The sequence below is a fragment of the Fomitopsis serialis genome (assembly GCF_022376445.1).
Source record: "Fomitopsis serialis strain Sig1Antser10 chromosome Unknown B0H18scaffold_5, whole genome shotgun sequence".
NCBI lineage: Eukaryota > Fungi > Basidiomycota > Agaricomycetes > Polyporales > Fomitopsidaceae > Fomitopsis > Fomitopsis serialis.
The window spans coordinates 87,265-107,075 of NW_025954965.1; the positions used below are offsets into that span (position 1 = coordinate 87,265).

At 54.0% G+C, this 19,811-nt stretch overlaps 8 protein-coding genes across 8 annotated transcripts; 2 read left to right on the plus strand and 6 right to left on the minus strand.

Moving 5' to 3' along the window:
* Positions 1-594: 594 nt before the first annotated feature.
* B0H18DRAFT_869432 (uncharacterized protein) lies at positions 595-2,084 on the plus strand (the record flags this gene model as incomplete). Its single annotated transcript, XM_048040020.1, has 8 exons — positions 595-819; positions 871-1,026; positions 1,084-1,162; positions 1,216-1,324; positions 1,383-1,402; positions 1,455-1,522; positions 1,581-1,621; positions 1,679-2,084. 8 exons carry the CDS (start codon positions 595-597, stop codon positions 2,082-2,084), a joined length of 1,104 nt encoding a protein of 367 aa, XP_047898506.1.
* Positions 2,085-2,683: 599 nt separating this feature from the next.
* Positions 2,684-5,352, plus strand: B0H18DRAFT_977561 (Alpha/Beta hydrolase protein). Its single transcript, XM_048044260.1, has 6 exons — positions 2,684-3,115; positions 3,176-3,522; positions 3,578-3,710; positions 3,774-4,027; positions 4,082-4,175; positions 4,225-5,352. The coding sequence occupies exons 1-6, from the start codon at positions 2,770-2,772 to the stop codon at positions 5,160-5,162; spliced, it is 2,112 nt and encodes a 703-aa protein (XP_047898507.1). The 5' UTR covers positions 2,684-2,769; the 3' UTR covers positions 5,163-5,352.
* B0H18DRAFT_977564 (uncharacterized protein) lies at positions 5,273-7,033 on the minus strand. The gene is made up of 7 exons (XM_048044261.1): positions 6,846-7,033; positions 6,703-6,783; positions 6,580-6,646; positions 6,434-6,525; positions 6,319-6,384; positions 6,191-6,265; positions 5,273-6,136 (listed from the first exon to the last, which is right to left on the minus strand). Exons 1-7 carry the CDS (start codon positions 6,883-6,885, stop codon positions 5,619-5,621), a joined length of 939 nt encoding a protein of 312 aa, XP_047898508.1. The 5' UTR covers positions 6,886-7,033; the 3' UTR covers positions 5,273-5,618.
* A 150-nt stretch (positions 7,034-7,183) lies between these two features.
* On the minus strand, positions 7,184-8,873 carry B0H18DRAFT_977570 (uncharacterized protein; the record flags this gene model as incomplete). The annotated part of the gene is given in 6 exon segments (XM_048044262.1): positions 7,184-7,284; positions 7,296-7,557; positions 7,608-7,894; positions 7,950-8,211; positions 8,261-8,737; positions 8,791-8,873. Coding segments are annotated over 4 exon segments (888 nt in total), but the record flags the coding sequence as incomplete, so codon positions are not given.
* Positions 8,874-9,827: 954 nt separating this feature from the next.
* B0H18DRAFT_483253 (uncharacterized protein) lies at positions 9,828-11,172 on the minus strand. The gene is made up of 5 exons (XM_048038249.1): positions 10,752-11,172; positions 10,441-10,693; positions 10,220-10,386; positions 10,111-10,161; positions 9,828-10,061 (listed from the first exon to the last, which is right to left on the minus strand). Exons 1-5 carry the CDS (start codon positions 11,038-11,040, stop codon positions 10,030-10,032), a joined length of 792 nt encoding a protein of 263 aa, XP_047898510.1. The 5' UTR covers positions 11,041-11,172; the 3' UTR covers positions 9,828-10,029.
* Positions 11,173-12,017: 845 nt separating this feature from the next.
* Positions 12,018-13,471, minus strand: B0H18DRAFT_977587 (uncharacterized protein). The gene is made up of 4 exons (XM_048044263.1): positions 13,243-13,471; positions 12,901-13,187; positions 12,206-12,846; positions 12,018-12,140 (listed from the first exon to the last, which is right to left on the minus strand). The coding sequence occupies exons 1-3, from the start codon at positions 13,335-13,337 to the stop codon at positions 12,338-12,340; spliced, it is 891 nt and encodes a 296-aa protein (XP_047898511.1). The 5' UTR covers positions 13,338-13,471; the 3' UTR covers positions 12,018-12,140; positions 12,206-12,337.
* A 3,146-nt stretch (positions 13,472-16,617) lies between these two features.
* On the minus strand, positions 16,618-17,008 carry B0H18DRAFT_977597 (uncharacterized protein). Its single transcript, XM_048044264.1, has 2 exons — positions 16,944-17,008; positions 16,618-16,911 (listed from the first exon to the last, which is right to left on the minus strand). Exons 1-2 carry the CDS (start codon positions 16,971-16,973, stop codon positions 16,675-16,677), a joined length of 267 nt encoding a protein of 88 aa, XP_047898512.1. The 5' UTR covers positions 16,974-17,008; the 3' UTR covers positions 16,618-16,674.
* A 507-nt stretch (positions 17,009-17,515) lies between these two features.
* Positions 17,516-19,757, minus strand: B0H18DRAFT_977599 (uncharacterized protein). The gene is made up of 7 exons (XM_048044265.1): positions 18,977-19,757; positions 18,907-18,920; positions 18,663-18,877; positions 18,420-18,608; positions 17,782-18,390; positions 17,685-17,733; positions 17,516-17,628 (listed from the first exon to the last, which is right to left on the minus strand). The coding sequence occupies exons 1-5, from the start codon at positions 19,260-19,262 to the stop codon at positions 17,826-17,828; spliced, it is 1,269 nt and encodes a 422-aa protein (XP_047898513.1). The 5' UTR covers positions 19,263-19,757; the 3' UTR covers positions 17,516-17,628; positions 17,685-17,733; positions 17,782-17,825.
* Between the last annotated feature and the right edge of the window lie 54 nt (positions 19,758-19,811).

Sequence of the window (19,811 nt, forward strand, 5' to 3'; positions counted from 1 at the left end):
GCGAAAGCTGACTTGACCGTGATAGACCAAGTCCGTCTTACGCTAGCCAAGATGCTCGGAACAAGGCAGAGACTCCACCAGTACTCGTACTCACACCTTCCGACTCGGTGGTTCAGACGTTCACGGACATGGCGCTTGCTCGATCGAGTGTCGGCGACTGCACTCAGGCAAAATGATTCGGGGCGGCTTCCCGTGCATTTCAGGAATGTTCCATTCATGTGCGTCATGATCGAGTTTGCGGATAGCAGATTGACTGGAATTCGGAAGACTAATCGGGGGGCATCCGCTGTCTCGGTGCCAAGGAGGGTGTACAGTGCTCCGGGCATAGCGAACTAAAGGCTGCCTCTCAGATCTCAGCCCGTGTCGGCACTATGAGCCCGAGGTTCCTGGCACAAATCATTAACATCACTCTAGGCAGGATCTTCGCAAGATCCCCCGTCGAATTCGATATTCCGTGGAGCCCCATAACCGCCGTCGGGAACGACTGTTTTGAGACTTCCCGCAGTACATAACTATCCGTCATGCAGGACGTCCACTTTGCGTGCGCCGTCCTGCGCAACCAACGCGGTCAATATGTCAACCATCGTGGCCAGTATGTCAACCAACCCAGAGATTCAGTCGCTCGTCACTACCAACCTCGCCACCGTGTGCGTAGAGAGCGCCCTCACGGGCGTATTCTGGGTTCTCTATGCACTGTCGACTTTCCTGCTGGTACAGCGTGCTCGCGACCGAGCGGCACAAACTACATCATCAGCCCGCTCAATTTACAAAACGCCCATGTTCATCGCGTCACATATCATCGCTGCCACTGTGACCGCGGTGAGTCTTCTTCTGGGTGTCCGCTTCCAAGTTATTCAAAGCTCTATTCAGCACTGGAGTATCACCGTTTATCGACTTTTCTACGCGTTTGTCATATTCATGGGTGGTACGGAACCGTTAATCGTCTATGCCAACATCGCGGAGCCATCAGAAATTGCCAAAACCGCACTTTTTGTCGCCACTGTGTTGGCATCGGATGCCATGATCGTGAGCTATATATTCGCTCGCTCTCGCGTCGACCGCTGATCCACGGTTCCCGCGCAGATCTTCCGGCTGTACATCATCTGGGGCTATAACAAGTGGATAGTCATCTTCCCTATCATGACTTGGTTTGGGTTGATTGGTAGGCAGTCAATGGCTCTCGACCTCTTAGCCGCATTAACACCGTTATGCCAGTCTGTGGAGTAGGCCTTTGCTGGAGGTTCTCCTTATACCGACTTGGCGAGGATGCATATCATGACGATATCGGACGCTGGATCACGAGTGACTGTGTCATGACATTTGTGTGAGTCGCAGCTCCCGTTTTGCATTCTGTCCTGATTGCTGACTTACGTTGTATGCAGCACTAACTTGTATTGTACTGGTACGGTCTCTGCGGCAGTCCTACTGTTCGGCATGTCTTGACACTTGGTCAGTTTGTATCGCATGGCGTATATGGCGTACCCGTATTCGCAGCAAGTCATTTGGCGGTGGAAATCTCATGGTATGTTTTTGGTAACTCTCAGACATATCCGTACGAAGCCTCACCAGCGCAATCTCAGGGCGTCCTGGCGATCGTCATCGAGAGCGCACTCATTCACACGTACGCATGCCGCGCTCATTGTATCGACACTTAACCTTCTCACCACATCATCAACAGCTGCTGGAACCTCTTCTTTCTCCTTGAGTTCCAACTGCAGTCTGTCGTCCAGTTCACGGCGATTGACGTATGGAGCCCGGTCTGCGGCATCACGTTCATGCTCATCAACTTCCGTGTCGCCCTCGGATGGGCCCAAAAAGCACACTCCCACAGTCGAAGTGGTGGCAGCGCGTTCACGCATCGCCTACCTACGGCGTCCGCGCATTCTACTTCGTACCCGCTACGCAAGCAGGAGCTGGCCAGCGCAGCTGACAGTGTGCCTTATTCGTATAAGGAACCATACACTAGCATGATGCCGCATCCTTACGCCGCGCCGGACCCCGCGCCGTTCACCGTGAACATTACGCGCGTTGTGGACACGGTCGACGACAATGGTTCGAGCGTCCCGTACGAGGGCGAGGCATAGACTTCAGTCTCATTCGTAAGCCTACTCCGCTGTATTGTTTTTACATCTTTTAGGATGTGCGCGCGCGATTTCCGCATAGAACTTGCCCTCTTGGTGCCGATGAGGGCATTGCGCCGCTTGTCACTAGGCTACCCTGTATTCAAAGTGTTTGTGTGTATGAATACAGTGTAACGTTGAACGTCGAAACGTTGAGGCCTGGGCACTGCGCAGAATTGGAGGGCCGAGGCATGTGGCCCCCGCGGCCCCGGCGCCCACGTCCGAGATTGGCGCGTGTAATACGGCTCTTGAGGGGCACCTTGGGAGCACTTGGGGAGCACCACCTGATTACCTCTGCAGGTCTTCCCATGACAATGTCGGGGTTCTCCTCCCTGCACTGGCCTCGAATTAGCCAGCGAGCTCGCATGGGAACACGGCCACAGGGATACATGATCGACGGCAGTCCGATCCTCGGCAATACGTGGGCGAAACCATCCTCGAGGAGATCATCCACTGCTCGCCGCGGTCATGTCACCCGTCCGTTGCAAGTTGATGTGAATTATCATATTGCATCCATACACGTACGGCAGTCAGCTGTCACACATTCAACCGGATGGCCGTTGTTAACTCCTTTGCGATGCTGCACTTGGGCCGTATATATAGGGAGACAGTGCAGAGATGAAGTGCCGTCACCGTAGACCTGGGCGACATGGCCCTGACACGCATAACGTCGCGTTATGCGGCCCTGCTTGGCTGTCTTGTTACTCTGCCTTCCTTTGTCCTCGGGTGGGCGACGTATCCCGACACTGACGTGGTGATCGTCTCAAACAACGATCTCGACCCCTCAAATGCGAACCGGGCAAGTGCGTTGTACTTGAAAAGTGCATTCAGCTGCGAGGAAGCTCTCTTGGCCTGCGAGCAGCTTCAAGAAACTCTGCTACCTGCACCGAATACGACAGCTGGTCTTACGGCGCAGAACCTGTCCGTTGCGCTCACATCTGAGCGGCATGGCGCCGCTCTAGGCAAAACACAGCAAGTTTGGGTCGCAAGCGATGGTGAGCACTCCTCGATTGAGATGGTAGTTTGTGCCGTGCATGACTGACTCGCTACTATAGCGCCTGACAACTGCGGGGCTTTCACGCCAAGCTACCAGTATTCCGACGTCGGATATGCGCTTGACACAAACGTCGACTTTGCCACCCTGCTGCCTGTACTTTGCACGAATTCGGCCCCTCTGACGCGCTCAAATGTCACGTCTTACGACACCACACGCAAGATTCAACTCTCTACGCCTTCTGCTGGCACCCTGACTGGCTACCGTGACAAGTTCACCTTCCGTTTCCTCGGGATCAAGTATGCGGAGCCAACCAATGGGAGCGCTAGGTTCCGGCCGCCCACAGCGCTCACTGTAGAACCTGAGACCGAACGCTCCGCGCTTCAATATGGGAGCATCTGTGCTCAGGCATGTTACTCAGTAGCGTCTCAGGGATAGCCTACTGACCATAGGTTGATGACAGCCACCCGACGCGGACAACGGCCATTTACTGTATTCAAACGAGGATTGCCTGTATCTGAATGTGTGTTCCCCTGTCGCAAACTCTGCGACGAACTCGGTCCAGACTGCGCCCAAGCTCCCCGTGATGTTCTTCAGTGAGTATTAATCTTGAGTGTTAACCCGCACCATACATTGACTCCTGAACGATATTCTGCCAGTACACGGCGGTGGTCTGAACACAGGCGACAGCGGGCCGTTCCCATTCAACATGACTACGAGCGGCTTCGTCGGGAACTCCGTTTCCAATATCTATGATGGCACGAACGTCGTGTCGTATGCAGGCGTTGTTCTAGTCACGATCAACTATCGTTTGACGGCGTTCGGCTGGTTCAACGCCTCCAATGCCGCCCTGAAGGACGCACTTCTCGCACTGCAGTGGGTTCAGGACAATATCGAGTCTTTTGGTGGCGATGTGAGTACATCTATGCAGCTGCTCCGGTCGTTTCTCTGATCCCATCTCATCCAGCCGACGAAAGTACTCATCTACGGCGAGTCCGCTGGTGGTGTCATGACAAGATACTTGCTTGGCACAAATCCCGTCTACACTGAAGGCCTATTCAGTAAGTAGGCGGTCTTTGTACTGTAGACCCGATGCTAAGTATCCTTCAGGTGCTGCTATTCTCGAATCAGATTTCGGGCAGAGCGACCCTTTCCTCTCGATCCCGCTCGCACAGAACATATCACTGAAGCTCGCGCAATACCTTGGATGTGCTTCAAACTCCTCTACCACGTTCAACGACACGATGGCCCAATGTGTACAGGATCTCCCCGCCGGGGACATCGCGACGGCTTCTTACAACCTCGGTATCTCCTGGAGCATCGCTGTTGATGGCGACTACGTGCTCACCGATATTGCGTCCAGTATCATGGACGGTGACTACGCACGCGTGCCAACCATCTGGGCGAGCAACGAATGCGAATATTGCTACTTCCTGCCGAGCACAATCGCGCCGACTGCGAACGCATCCGTCTTCCCCGAATATATCTCAATCGGGTTCAATACCACGGGCGCCCAGGCCATCTTGAACGCGACCGACCTCTATCCCTACCAAACCGCGCCATCCGCAGATGGGATCTCAGGAGCCGTGCTGACCCTCGCCCAACTCTTCACCGACTTTGCCGTGCACTGCCCAGAGCTGTATCTCGCATCCCTGGAGACGAACACCACCAACCCCGGCAACTCGTACAAGGTCGTATTCGCCACAGGTCTCGGTTCGCCGCTCACGCCGAACCCTGAGACTTGTGTGGGACAAGTCTGTCATGCAGATGAGCTCTACTGGGTCTTCGCCACGGCCGAGACAGACAACCTGTACCAACCTCTGACTCCGGGTCAGGTCGCGACGACCCGCGAGGTGATCAACCGCTGGACTTCGCTTGCGTGGACTGGCAACCCCAACTACGAAGGCGCTGTGGTGGAGTGGGCACCGTATACAGGCGACAACGAGATCGTCATTAACGCGACGGCCACCGAGACCATTGAGCCATACCGAGTGGCTCAGTGCGACTTCCTCGTGACTCAGATTGGTCTGATATTCGGGGACCCGTAGGCAGCTTTTCGCTAAATGGAGGGTACGTAATACTGTCGAGTACCGCGTACGCCCGCGACGAAGCAAATACCTACCAACTTCCGCGTGGCACTCAGTTTCCCTCCAGTGAATAGGGTATACATCAAAGTGGTCATGGCTGAGCGTCTTGTGAGGACACCCAACCGAACCCGAAAGAATAAATTAAACTGCAAGTAACTTCTCACATTAGAGGTATGCTACAATACTGGTCTACGGCTACAGTCATTCGAAATGCTCGTCGCGGCCAGCGACAAGCGGTCATTCGCCGACCAATCGGTCGTGGGCATGAAGTCGTGAACAGTCGTGAGCACAACCAAGCAGAGCTGCGCATAACCAGCACGTCTGTTCCATTCTGCCCATCTCCCATACCCACTAAAGGACACCGGAAGCCCCGAGGGGAATGAAGAAGGTACGTGCTGGTATCCTCAGACGCGAGTGTTACCGCGGGGGAGAGATACGAGACAAGTCCAATGAGGGCGGCCTGTGCAGCCGGAGGACCTTCTTGGATTCCCTTGGACGTGTCGCCGGAACGTAGGTGCGATTGACGGGGACACCTGGGGGCGTTTCCGCGCGACGCGACTGGATGGCTTTTGCAGTTTTCGGCGACAGAGGAACGCTGGCCGATAACTGCAGCTGGCGGGGCGCCCATGACGGCGACTTCTGCGACTTCTCGAGGCCAGGGCGCCGAGCAGACTGAGGCGGCGCCAGCAGAGAGGTAGCAGGGGCCTGCTTCTCTGGGTCGGTGTCGCGTCTCACGGCCACCATCCGATTTGAAAACTCCGATTGACCTGACTTCGGAACGGACTGCACCGGCAGCGAAGGGGTCGGCGGTTCGCTGCCAAGGGAGCGACGGACAGCGAACCAGGAGTACTGGGAGACGTAAGCCTTCCAGATGAGAGGGTCATCGCGTTGATGTATGAAGGCGATAACAGTCAACGCCAAGAGGTAGACCAAGCCTGTGCGGTATCGAAGTCAGACACGTAAGCTATGCACAAGCACTTTCCACTCACAGTCAGCGGCAGCGGCCCATGTGAATGCCATCAGGAGCGGGGAGTCCACGCAAGGGCCGAGAACGATTCTGCCCTCTGAAATCAATTATTAGCTATTCCTGTTCACCTTCGCAACACAGCATACGCACTCTTGGTCATTCCTACGACACAGGAGTCCACACCCGACACGGTGAGCGTGACAACACCGGCACTCGCTACGACGCGTTCATGAGACAGGCACACAGCAGAGTCGCGGAGACATACATAATTGCAACAGGCAGAAGATTCCGACCCAGAAGCACTCGAACCAGACGTGTCGAATAACGGTTTGCTTGCGCAATGCATCGACGAGGAGGCTGAGGGCTCGTGAGTTTTGCGACGACAGTATACAGGGTGTACTCAACACTCACATTGGAAACGTGAAAGCCAATCCCACACTGCCCAGCGCAAGCAAGAACGCGTCAACCTCAACCATGGCTAGGGAGTGGTTGGATGAGACGAATGCTGAGCAGGCTGTACCACTGGAGACTCACAGCCATCCCCCAGAGCGAGCGCGAGCGGTATGCCCCTAGCCGCTACTACCAAAATGCCGATATTGCAGGCGATGAAGAGAGCTGCGAAGGGTGCGCCATGCCTTGAGTCAATTGTACACGCTGCGGCGACCGTGTAGACTCACCGAAGACGAAATAACGATAGACTGCGAATACTTGACTCATGATGCCGTAAAACCGAATCGTAAGGAGAGGAAGGGGTACCGCTCAACGGTTGACGTTACAAAAGACACAGCAGCAGAGAACCCAGCTCTGAGCGAGGAACCAGTCCAGGGATGCGTTCAACGGCGAGTGTCAGGGAACTCGTCACCGAGAGCGCTGCGGGAGGTCGACCATCAATCCCGCCCTATATCACTCCGGCCAGCGGCTGTGCACACAGGCGCCTTGCAACTGCCGGGGCGGTGCCCGCACGCGTGTTTCAACCCATCATCTCTCGGTCTTATCTACTCGTATGGCCCCAGTAGTATGGCCCACCACGTCTCACTCACAAGTCTCAGACAGCAGCGTCCGGACTGTTCTTGTTTGGCTTGACAAATGAGCGAAAGCAGCCACCGAACGACTGAAAGTACTGAACGTTTACTGAACCCTCGGGCCGGCGCTAGAAGATCTCTCAGAGCCATCGACATGTATTTTCTGACATCTACGTTTGCGGCTCGTACATTCCTTGACCACGTGCATGCTATACGACGGAAGAGCACTCGTGAACAGCAAAATGACATTTGGAACTAGCGCCGATACACACCACCAGTCGCAACATGCCTCTGCTGCAGCATCGGCCTCACACGAGAGCCGAGAGCAAAAGCGCCAATGAACTGAGCATAACATTCACTTGGGTATCTGCGGGGCAGTATGAGTGCAATGTCCCATTCACGTCGAACGGCACTCACTCATCGCAGCCCCACTCTTCGAACTCGTCGAACTGGGCGCACTTGATATGGTCGTCGTCGATGATGCCGCTGGCTTCAGACCGCTACCCGAAGAGCTGTTGTCGGGGATGCTCGCCGCGCTACCTGCTGGAGTGGAGGTGACGGTCATCGTCGAGACGCTCGGTGCGCTCGATGAGGCCAATGGCACGACCACGGCTGAAGAGGACGGCTGAATAGATCCTCCCGACTGCGAAATCAGCGTAGTACTAGCAGTACCCGGCGGGTCCGTGGTATCAGCGCCGTCAAACCTGTACACGGAGACAATTCAGTCCTTCACGAATTGGTCTCTCGTGCGTGACGTACGTGTACATTGCCCAATCGAACAGTATGAGGGACGCGCTTGTGCCTTGTCCCGCCGTCATGACGAGCTTGTGTTCTACGTTGCTCAATCCCACCACGCTGTATACGGTGACGTTGTACTCGAAATTGTCCTGGTCGGCTCCCGTCGGTGTGTGTACGTAGGTGCCTGCCGCGGCACCATCCAATTCAAAGGACATGTTTGAAAACGTTGTGATGCTCTGCCGGTCGAAATCGGCTACGATGCAGTAGACCCATATAGCAGTACCTGTACGTCGCAGTGTGAGATGAGTTGCCTCCAGCGTACATGCACGTACCCGTAAAGGTCAGCGCCACGTCGTGCGCAGTATTGCTTGTACCCAGAGGCTCATCAGAGGTTGTATCGTGCCAGGTCCCCATGTATGCTTTCTCCGCCGAGGGGCCAATGACACATCCCATGCACGTTGATCCCGGATTCCAATTTTCTGTATAGATAGGAGACATTCCTGTCGCAACATCTCCGTACGTATCGTCAATCGTTCTGTTGGTGTTGGCGGCGGCGACATGTGGTATAACCAGAAGAAAATAGATAAGTGACAACGAAAGGGATGGTTTAAAGAAAGACATCTCTACTGAGAGAGGGGGGGAAGTGGCAAGAAGCGATAGACGCAGACAGAGGAGGAACGCAGACGGGAGCCCAAGAGTACCTTGACCGGCGCGTTAAACAGCACAGTAACATATAGCTACGTCCTCACTGATGAATCAGAATGTTGAGTTCCATGGTAGTTCGAACTGTTCGAACGAGCTACGAACGCCTGTCATCTAACCTTTAGGAGTGAAAGCACAGCCTGAGGATGCTCGGTTTCACCAGCGGTCCAGACGACAGCGAGGCGACTTGATTAGTTTAGCATGGAGACTAGAATTCCTACATGGGCTCGGAGGGCATGAGTCTACCAAAAGAGTCGTTAAGCATCATGATTCACCAGAAATTCGTTACTATACCGGGAGACGCTTCGCCACCGGATGGCATTGACAAGGACACGGCCTCCGAGGCGCTGTGCATCTAACTGTCAAAGATAGCTAGTTACGCAGATGTTCCTACGTCTATCAAAGACGCTGAACAACACGGTTGAAAGATTTTGAGATTAATCATGGCTGTCGAGGTCCGGACGCCAAGGAGGGAATGAACCAGCCTTATATAAAGCCTGAGCTGTATGTGTATATCAGTACGGGCATCACGCTGAGATGCGTATTACTTGACTTAAATAAATAGCGAGGTGCAGTCTGTCGCATCACGCCCGCGACTCGTAGTCCATTCGGATCGCCATATGGATGCGATGTTCGTAAGAGCACCGTGGCAGTGATAGGTTGTTTTTGAGGCTGCAAGAAGGAACCTGAAGGACTGGGATAAGAATTGAAGTAGCGGGACAGTCAGGGTATCGGTATCGGCCGGTTGACAGCAGATCCAGATCTGCGATACCGCCAACGCTCGCGACCGGTTCGGACGGATTCTTAGTAAGCCGATTCATCCCCCTTGGTCATGCGTACTACTATGGTGACTTGCTGGGCAGTTCTTCCAGTTCTTCCAGTTTTGGTAGGCATTGGTGTGACACAGGATCAGAACAATTGTTGTGCCATAGCGGAACATCCTTGACTAAACTACGGTACGTGTCGTATATGAGGTCCACAACTGACAGCAAATAGTGCATTGTGTAGCGATACGTGTGGAGAATCTACGATTTTTCTGGCAACAGGTATGTATTTGGCGCGGGTTTTACTCCGCGCAGCGCGGTTTCACGTAGCCTCTTGATCTCCTCTTTCATCTCGCGTACCTGGGCTGCAAGAGCCTCACGCCGCGACATTCCTCTCGAGGTGGTAGTAAGGTCCGACGATGCGACCGTGGGCGGTTCGATCGATGGTCCAGGCTCCGAGCTGTTGGTGGTACTTGCGCCGCGCCATTTCCACGATGCAGCGGCTGTGGCCAGTCTTCCCTTCATGGGGAGGCGTGCCGGCGCGGGCGTTCGGGGAGCCTCGTTCGTTTGACGAAATACCATGAATGGCTCAATGACTGCCTCCTCTCCTTTCCCGTCCAAGCTATCACGAACCCTCAGGGACAGTCGACCTGGTAACAGCTGACGTCTGCGAACGCAGAGTAACAGCAGTGTCACGATGACCAAGCCGCACAAACCGCCTATGACGCCTCCGATCACAGCGGACGTGTTGCTGTGGGGATGTGAAGCTGGCAGCGAGATGCTCAGGGGTCAGGGATGGTGAACAACCACAGTGACCAGACTCACCTAGGCCTGTGCTCACGCTCACTTGAGGCGAGGCGGTTGCATCGCCAGCAGCACCCCACGTCGTGGCATGTGAGGAAGCACTCGAGGTCGGTGTATCTGTGTTAACACTCAGACTCGTTGCTTGAGATAAACTAGATGAGGGCTGAGTATCCGAGCCATCTTCGACTCTGACAATTGCAGTGCAGTGAGCAATAGTATAGATAAACCTGATCATGACGCACGTATACAAAGCCCAGTCGAAGAGGAGAATAGATGGATTGGGGTCGTTCTCCGCCGTCATCACGAGCGTATGGATCGAGTTACTGAGCATCGTGTTCTCATAGACGGTCACATTGTAGTCGTACGTTGCTGTGTTCCGGGGCATATGTTGATAGCTGCCCGCGGGAACACCGTCCAGGGCGAAAGTGATATTTACGAGCGTGGTAGCGTCTTTGATCCGGTTTGGCACCACGCAGTACACCCAGATCGCAGTGCCTACGGAGAGTGCTTGAGTCAAAGACATAGGTATGCATTTGTATTCGAATGTACAGACCATGGAAAACAATACTGACGTTGTGGGCAGGACTATCTGGCGGACTATTGGAGGTTGTATCGTGCCAGGTGTGATCGAAGGTTGCGTTCTTATCAGGTTGTGCCAAACATGAAGGACAATTCTGGCCTTTGCTCCAGCTCCGCGAGTATATGGGGAGAGCTCCAGTCGCCGAGTCGCCGAAAGTGTCGTCTATAGTTCTGTTCGATGCGATAGAGGACGCGCGGGAGATGAGTAGCAGAATGTTGACAGACCACAGCTGCCAATGGGGAAAGGAGTGTGGGGTCAACATCGCACGGCGAGCTGAACGGTCAAGGTCAGAAGGCCCAGCTTCCGCGCAAGCGGTTACGCGATTAAAAGGTACTGGAGGAATTGTCACAGACGTAAAGTATCACCGCCGCATCCACATCTATCGAAGAGGGTCGTGGGTGGGTGGTCCTGTATAGCACGGTTTTGCCAGTGATATCCGTGACTCTACATCGTCTGTGGCATGCTGACAGCCGTGTCAATTCTCGCACGCCGTCATGATGTGGCTAGATAATACGATGGCACCTCCATGTGGAATACGATGGTGTCGTGTAATCTAGCCAAAAGACGCTGCTCTAAACATACTTACTGTAGTTGCACAGCTTGTCCGCACTGCCACAAATGCTCGCGCGCTGGAAGCATTCAGCTGTTTTCAAACCGATGGGCCCCACGACGAAAAGGTGCACTAAAGTGAAGTGTGTTGGTCTTGTTGTACCCACCAAGATTGGACCACAATCGGCAGCGTCGAGGGCGAGCCAGACTACGGCGGGTGGCTGAGGTCGAACGGTACTGGCACCTCGAAGGCAGGATCCGACGCTCTCCGCCGTGTACGCATTTTTAGTGAGGGGCCTATCGTTCCGGAAACAGCTGTAATGACAATGTGTTCGGAATCGGATGAACCAGCGAGACGCGCTCAACGAAGGAAATCCTACATCTTGATAGAGAGGATATAACGGCTCGAATGCGCAAAGGCGATGAAGCAGTCATATGATGACGATGGACATGTTCGACCTCAGAGTTTTCAGTTTGGAGCCAGTTTTAAGCTTCTGTGACCCGACTCGGAGCGCCGCTGTCGATATTTCGATATTTCAATGACCACTGGCCACCGCAGTTGTTATTGGAGTGACTCATCTGACAGCGACAAATTGAAGAGATATTCAAGGGTTCGATGCTAGTGGAAATTGGTTATTGGTGGCCACAGCGAGGCAAAGCTGAAGCTGAGGCAGTGACAACCTGACGGCTCCCGACCGTCGTGAATGGAGGAGGAGGAGGAGGGTTGGGCAAGTTGAGCGCTTGAGCGCAGCCATAGACGCCTGTCACTGTCAGTGTGGCGCTACTACTACGTAAGCGCTCGCTCGTACAAAGCTGTTGTAAGTAACTATGTACTTACTGACCGGTTAGCGACAAACCAGCTGAAACCATTTCTGTACTCCAGGCCGGACATGCGCAGAGATCGAGACGCGTCGACGATGGTGAGGCGTGATACATATGGTATATACGGGATGTCCATGTCAGCTATTCGTAATCACTCGGCGTGTCCAGCCCAGAAAACCTGCATATCCCTACACTGCCGTGCCTACTGACACCGACCCTCCGTCCTCCGACGCGACGTGTCGGATCGACCCAACCTCTTCCTTATCAAAGTGCGCACCGAGCCACTCCCTAGATGCGCTTACAGACGCGTCTACGTCCTCAGCTTGGTAGTGAGACGTGCGAGGGCGCACAACTAGCGCATAGAGCTCGGCCATGGGGTCCTTCGGCCTGCGCCGTGGGTGACGCAGCGGATATTGACTTTCGCTGGCTTGGACTTCGCCGAAATCCACACGGGTAGAAGAAGTCGTCCCCGTCACAGTGGTTTCCGAACTTGAAGGGGGGTGTCCTGCGAAGGTGTCGACGATTGGCCGCCAACTTGTGCGTGCATTTACAAGGTAGTCCGCACGGCGCTGACAGCGGTGTCGTCTGCGTCGGCACAGCCAAATAGCTATTGCAACGGCAATGAAGGCAACGAGGACTCCCAACCCGCCTAGTACCCCAGCTACGAAGCCTGAAATGATTGTTTGTTTGCGTAGTACTGCTGGTATTGCAGCCAGTGAGCTTTCCATGAGCGGAGATCCTATAAACTCACCTTGCTGTTCTGTTGCACTACTCGGTTGTGGTGTTGAGATTGCAAGAGTGGTCACGGTGCTGGTTGTCGTGACCTGGCTAGATGAGGACAATTGTCCAGTGTTTGTTGTGGCGGAACTTGCCCTTCGTTCTAAGGAAGTGGATCCGGTGTCACCCGGGCCACTAGTACTGGGCACATTCGACAAAAAGCTATTGAGAGTGGGGGAGTGGCCAGTGATTGGAGACACGTTACGCGCAAAAAGTACAGCGTGAAGTGGCACCTCGGTTGCTGTATGCTCGAGATCCCAGCTGTGAAGACGATTCAATTCACGTATAAACATAGATGCAGACCCTTGATACCCACGTAGTCAGGACTTGATGAGTGCCCTTCTGAGGACTCGGATACAAGGTGTAGTCCGATTTCTGAGGACTCGGATACAAGGTGTAGTCCGATGTCATGCCAGTGGGTACAATCTGCCCTGAAGACGACAATCCCGAGGAGTGGCTAGCGAGCAGTAGCGCTTTATACAGCCCTTATGGATGATACTCATATAGGGCACTGCGGCTCACCTTGATGTGGATACATCAGCAAGAATCCATGGCGAGGAGTCTGGACCTAGCCAAATTTGTACATCTTCTTTGCGGGCCACCACAGCGACAGCGGCCGTTGATTGCACTTCAAGTTGAGTGGCTTGACAGATGGATGCCTGCCAACCACTGCGGGTGTTCAAACGTTCAAGGGTAGGGTCCGACTCGGTGCAGGTCCGGGACGGAGGTTCTAACGTCCGGTCATTCCATAGAACTCATTATGCATGACGGCGGTGTCAACAGGCGGAGATTATGCGTCAGGATGCCGAGCTGCGAGGACCAACGTTCGAGGATGGAGATGCCAGTGTCTCGTCGAATATTGCTAGTCAGTACGGGTCACGACCCAACAAAACACAGATCATCATGCCCGAAGTGGAAGCATGTAGCGACAGCGGCCAAAGATGATCACCCAAGTTGATAATCATCTGTCATTAGAATTTTCTGCATAAGGATGAACACTCACAGTGGCCGAACTCGTGGTACCTGCCAACTCGTTGGATGGGATATCTTCGTGTCAGCAGGAATAGTAGTAGGTCAGCCGCGTAGGATATGATGGTCACCATGCAGAGGTATGCCGCAAAAATGGTACCGGCGAGGCCACTCTCTGATGATTTATGCAGAAGTGTACTATATCGGGCCGGGATCTCGGCCACCTTAGCACTCGACAAGCCCTCCTAACTGTGTATGGGCCGTAATGCCCTAGATCCTTGTTCAGAGGTATGCTAGAACACCTCAGGAATACGAGAAAAATAATAGAAAAAAATCAGCATCATTGAGTGGAGCTCAGTACACAAATTTCTCGTTGAGAGTAGGGTGAGCCACACAGACTAGGAAGTCGGCCACACCCTTGGAAATAGCTCACTACATTGAAGAGGCCCATCTGCATGGACTGTAATCCTTGAAGATATATTCAAGTATATGATTCTGATTATTTCTAGGCCGCAATGCGCCAGAATCCAAGTGAGGTACCCAGTCGTGGGCGAGGGGTTCGGGATCCCAAGCCACTGCTTACCAAAAATGGGTATCATCGGACAAGATGATTTTTCCTGCACCCGGATCTTGGTGTATTGGCTTGAAAGGTTGTACAGGTAGTAAAGCAATGTATAGAATCATGATACAATTTATTTCATGGCTGTGGAGTAGGTGGTAATTGGATGAGACTCGAGTGACCGACTACCTAGGGTGGCCGAGATCATGACCCGATATAGTAGACCGTACCAAGTTCAAGCTTCCATCACTGCGTACATCCAATCGACCTTGCTTGACCTCTCGCGTGCGGCGCGAGGGCAGGTTTCGCTTTGAAGCTGCAGCGGAGCATCATAGGTCTCGCCACGACGTCGTCATTGGACGTCGTAGGTTTTGCTACACTGCGGTGCAGCATAGGAGGCCTCGGATGACGGGCGGTGTGATCGCTGCGCATGCTGCCGAGCCGTCGATTGAACTTGCACGATGAAATCTTGATCAACCTCGCCAATCTGTAAACACTGCAACGCGGCCACAGGAACACAGAGCGACCAGAGGTAATGAGATATCACAGTCAAAGTCAACAATGGCAATGGGAAGATGTGGGTCAGACTATGTAGCTTGGAGATGTCCGAGCGTACATCCACAGCGACATCCGATAGCAGGCCCACCCACCGACCGTAATCGATGCTATCCCCCGGCTGCAGACTCTTAGCATAATTCACCATATCCAGTAGTGCTTCTTCGATCTCGCCTTTTGTGCGGATGTCTTGGAGGCAACTGGCCCTGGTAGCCACGAAGGAGTCTCTATCCTCGGAGGTAGCGCAATCGGCCCGGTGTCATAGCACGCGACGGGAGGAGACGGTCAACCTTGGGGGCGGCGTTATTCCGTCGGTGTGCTCGGGTCCTCGTCGCGTCCAAAACGAATAGTAAGCCGCGCAACAAACACGTCTTCTATAACCTGACCATACCCCTAGCCTCTTCCAGGACAAGAACCCACGTGCCTACAAAGTATGTACATGGGTCAGACTCAGGAAAGACACCACCCCGGCGGCCCTGTCGCTATAACGCGGAAGTACGGTGCAGCATATGTAGCGGAGATGTCCATGTCATATGCTGTTTGCACCCTCCGGATCACTTGGCGCGAAGGCTGCTGGCCTACGCCGCGACGACTCCGCCCAACTACGTAGTTCTGCAACCTGCTCCCTGAACTTGCGCACGTGCCTGGCGAATCGTTCCTGCTCTCTGGCTTCCTCAAGCGCGTCTGGCTGTGCGGACTCGCTGGCTCCGAGAGTGGCAGGCGCATCCACCGAGAGCACTGTCTCGGGGAAATCAATTGTAATACGATGCACCATCGTAGTGCCGACAGAGGACTCGCTAAGCCTTTCCTGCATCATGGCGGGAACCGAAGCCGAAGATGGCATGTATCGGTCGGTGGGCAGGTCGGTGGGTAGTTGATCGACGAAGGGATTGATTATGGATGTCGAGCTTCGGCGTACGAGGCTGTTGTTGCAGGTGGCACGAGAAGGCTTGTTACGGTTACGTCGACGTCTCATCGCGAGAATGATCATGAGAGATACAATGGCTCCTCCGCCGCAGACGAGGCCGAGGATAAGTGCGATTCGCGAATGCGAGCCTGGCTTCTCTTAACAGGAAAAACGCAGGTAGGTGTTTGAGGTGCGTACCTGTACTGTTACTCGAGTTGCTCGTGATTGTACCAAGGACGCCACTGGTAGACGCGAGGGGCACAAGTAGACTGGTGGTTCCGTGCTCCGACGAAGGGTATGGTGATGTTTTCGTGGGTTTAGTACTAGATGCAGGACTAGGAGAAGTCTTGGTCAAAGCTGGGTTAGGGAGAGGGACGGAAGACGTCGCATTCTCTATGTCATCGTCGTAGCTGCCGACGATGCTAGTCAAACCAACAGCGTTCACAGGACTCTTTGTACTCACGTGTACTCAGCCCAGTCGAAGAGAAGCAGGGATGTTTGCGGTTCTTGCATTGCCGTCAGCGCCAGAAGATGCTGTGTGTTCGTGAGGTGCGTGTTGCTGTACACCGTTACATTGTAGCTGTATATCTCGGATGTATTTGGCTGATGAGTGAAGTTTCCAACGGGCTGTCCGTCCAAGGTGATGCTTATGTTGACCAATGTTACAGCATGTGGGATACGATTCGGAACGACGCAGTAAACCCAGATTGCGGTGCCTAACATTCATGTCTGAGAGGTCCTGATTAGCGAGTAATATCCTACACACCGTTGAACAGGAGGGTCACGGTATGAGCAACATCGTTAGGCCTGTTTGTGGTCGTATCGTGCCACGTTCCGGCGAACGTCTTGTCGGCAGCTGGTTGTGCCAAGCACCCACTGCAAGCTGGCCCATAGCTCCAGCCTTGACTCTCGTACATTGGGAGGCGTCCAGTGACCGAGTCGCCGTAGTGGTCATCGATAGTCCTGTTGGTCGCTGCAGCAAAAATCGGTCGCGACTTCGTGAGAAAAGCAGAATGCCAGTGATGACTGAAACGAATGTGGAAATGGAACTGAGCATGTTCCCTAGAAGGTCTGTGTCAGAATGGTCTGGAGGGTTACTCCTATTAGCTGTACTTCGAGCTCGACAGAAGTACTGACCATTGGCATGAGCGCTACCTTGCGTACTTGCTCAGTCGCGTAGTTGGAAGTATACGTATACGTTACCACTGCCTGACTGATAAGGTTGCAATGCCCATGTCAGTGAGCATCGGGACTTGCGCTTTGGTCGTACCTCACCCGTTCCGTAGGTTGCCTGTCAAACAGCCTAACACTGTTCGTCGCGGAGACGAGCCAGCAGACAAGTTCGAGTTCGGCACGGTAGACGGGCTTTGGTCACTCAGACCAGAACGCGGGGCTGTTCTGTCGACAGCGACGGAGCGCAATCCAAGGTGATTGTACATACGTAGCTCCCGTCAGAAGGAGACGCGCCACGAATTTGATCGTACACCGAGGTGAGTTGACCCTCCGAGCATCAAATGTTTGTGGCTGGACGGATATACATGTACACGCACCACTTGACGACGGATACACCTTACCACTCATCCAACGAATCAAAGCTGCGGGGAGATCTATGTATCTTTGTTGCTGGTGCCGCTGATGATGGATTGCATCTCGGGAACAAACGCGTGTCTCAGTATAAGTCATATGAAATCCAGGCGCAAGTACACGGTAACCTTTGCGGGACGAGTGTCATAAGATCGTTCCGGGCAGAATCAGAAACAAGGCTCACTCGTAATATGCAGGAGTCGTAGTCAGCGGCGACTACATACAACGCAGGACTACGACACGCTAAGTGAAGATGGAATGGAACAATGCATGGCACGTACCAGTACAATATTAGCGAAGCAAACAGAGCATAAATATCAGCGGATCAAGGCCTATTCTCCGATGCCTCATACGCTGGCGGTGGTTCATCCATCTCTGCCACAGCCCTAAGCCTCTCAACCTCCAACTGCAACGTCGCGATCTGCCTCCTCAGCTCGGAGTCTTCTTGCTGTCTTGTTTGCTGGTTGGGCGCCTCGTGTGTCAATCGCAGTGGCGATTGCGCTTGCGAAGGTCCGCGTGAAGACTGGCGTCGACGCAGCTGCTCGACCTGTTCCTCCATGTCGCGCATCTGGCGAGACAGCTCTGCGAGCTGCATCACACTCTTCGACCGGCGTCCAGAGCTCGGCGCTGTGAGTGACGAGTCGGCTGTATTCGAGGCTCCGCCGAAGGCCGAGACGGTAGTCAGATCGTCCCTCGTCGAGGAGGCGTCGCTACCAACGGGAAGTGCCGCGACCATACAAGACGTGAGTGAAGGCGGGAAGGGTCGAGCCAGCGTTGAGCCAGGCGGGCGCATCTCGGTGACGCCCGCTTCTTCGACATCAGACTCGGGTTTGCTCATTGGCTCTATCTCCTCCCTCCTCGCATCTTCGCCTGATACGGGGTAATCCGGTCTGTGGACTTCGTTCGAGCACGACGCCACAACAGGAAAAAGAGCAGAGCGAGGACCACGGCGCCAACGCCGCCTACGACTCCTCCGACAATGGGACCGACGGTGCTGTGGGACGATGCTGAAGAACCGACGACGGACGTGGTACTGGCGGAGGCGGAAGCAATTGCCGTAGACCTAGTCCCAGACGATGTTGTGGTGGTCGCTCGGTCCGGGTCGTATCTGAAACTCCGTGAGTATTGTAACTGCTGAGTGAAGTTTCGAGAATGAGCTCACGTATACTCTGCCCAGTCAAACGCAAAGTACGATGCATTGACATCTCGTTTCACTTCAATGACCAAATCGTGCTCTGCGTAGTCCAAGGACGCATTCTGGTACACGGTGACGTTGTACCGGTATGCCACTGAACTGCTCTTGCTCGGGTCGTACTCATAGCTCCCAACGTGATGGCCATCGAGCCGGAAGCTGGCATTCACATATGTCGTGGCATACTCGATCGTAGGGGGAGGATACCAAATACCGAGATGGCCGTTCCTGAATACCGGAAACTTGTCCAAATCAACAAGTCAAGGCAGATGAAGGGGACGTACCAGTAAAATGAAGTGTTACATTGTGTGGACTGGTATCACCAGGGGAAGCAGTTGTATCGTGCCATGATCGGTCGAACGTGTGTTGCTGGTCCGGCTGGACGAGACACCCTGGACAATCTGGGCCATAATTCCAACTTGCGGAGAATTTTGGCTTTCTTCCGGTAACGGAATCACCGTTGTTGTCATCGATTGTCGCATTGGTTGAAGCGGCTTGCACAGTTTGAAATTGCAGTGAAAGATAGGTAGCGAGAACGCGTGAAGCAACACGGACAGTCTGTGGCCGCATGCCCGACTTGAATGACGGTGCGTTCGATCCAAAGCGAAAGCAGTTGTGACGGGTTGAGAATAGAGCTTGCGCAAAAAGCAAGACCCGTGAATTTGACAAACCCAAGATGAGATGAAGCAGAGGGTGCGAGTGGAGGTCGTGCACAGGACAGAAATGAACGCCGCTCGAGCTTCAAGGTTTGGGAGTCGGGGGCTGCCATGTCCCGTATTGTCTTGGCCAACAGAGCTGCCACCACGGCCCGACGCTTAATCCATCGCGCATATCAGGAGTCAGGGCCCTCAGGCCTCGGCTGTGTCAGTAGCTACACAACGCGCATTCACTTCTGGGGCATTCGAAAGCTTGATCAATGAAAACTAGTCTTTCCGAATGGCGAATAATAGTCTGCGCACCTCTTCCTGAAGATATGAAGCCTTGGTATGCTTGCGTTATGTTCGCGGACGGCTGGAAAAGACATCATCTTCGATGCTTGCCAGTGGTGGCGGTGCACGTCGAGCTTGAGCTTGATGCATCAGTTAATTAAACTAAGTACTATATCGGGCCGGGATCTCG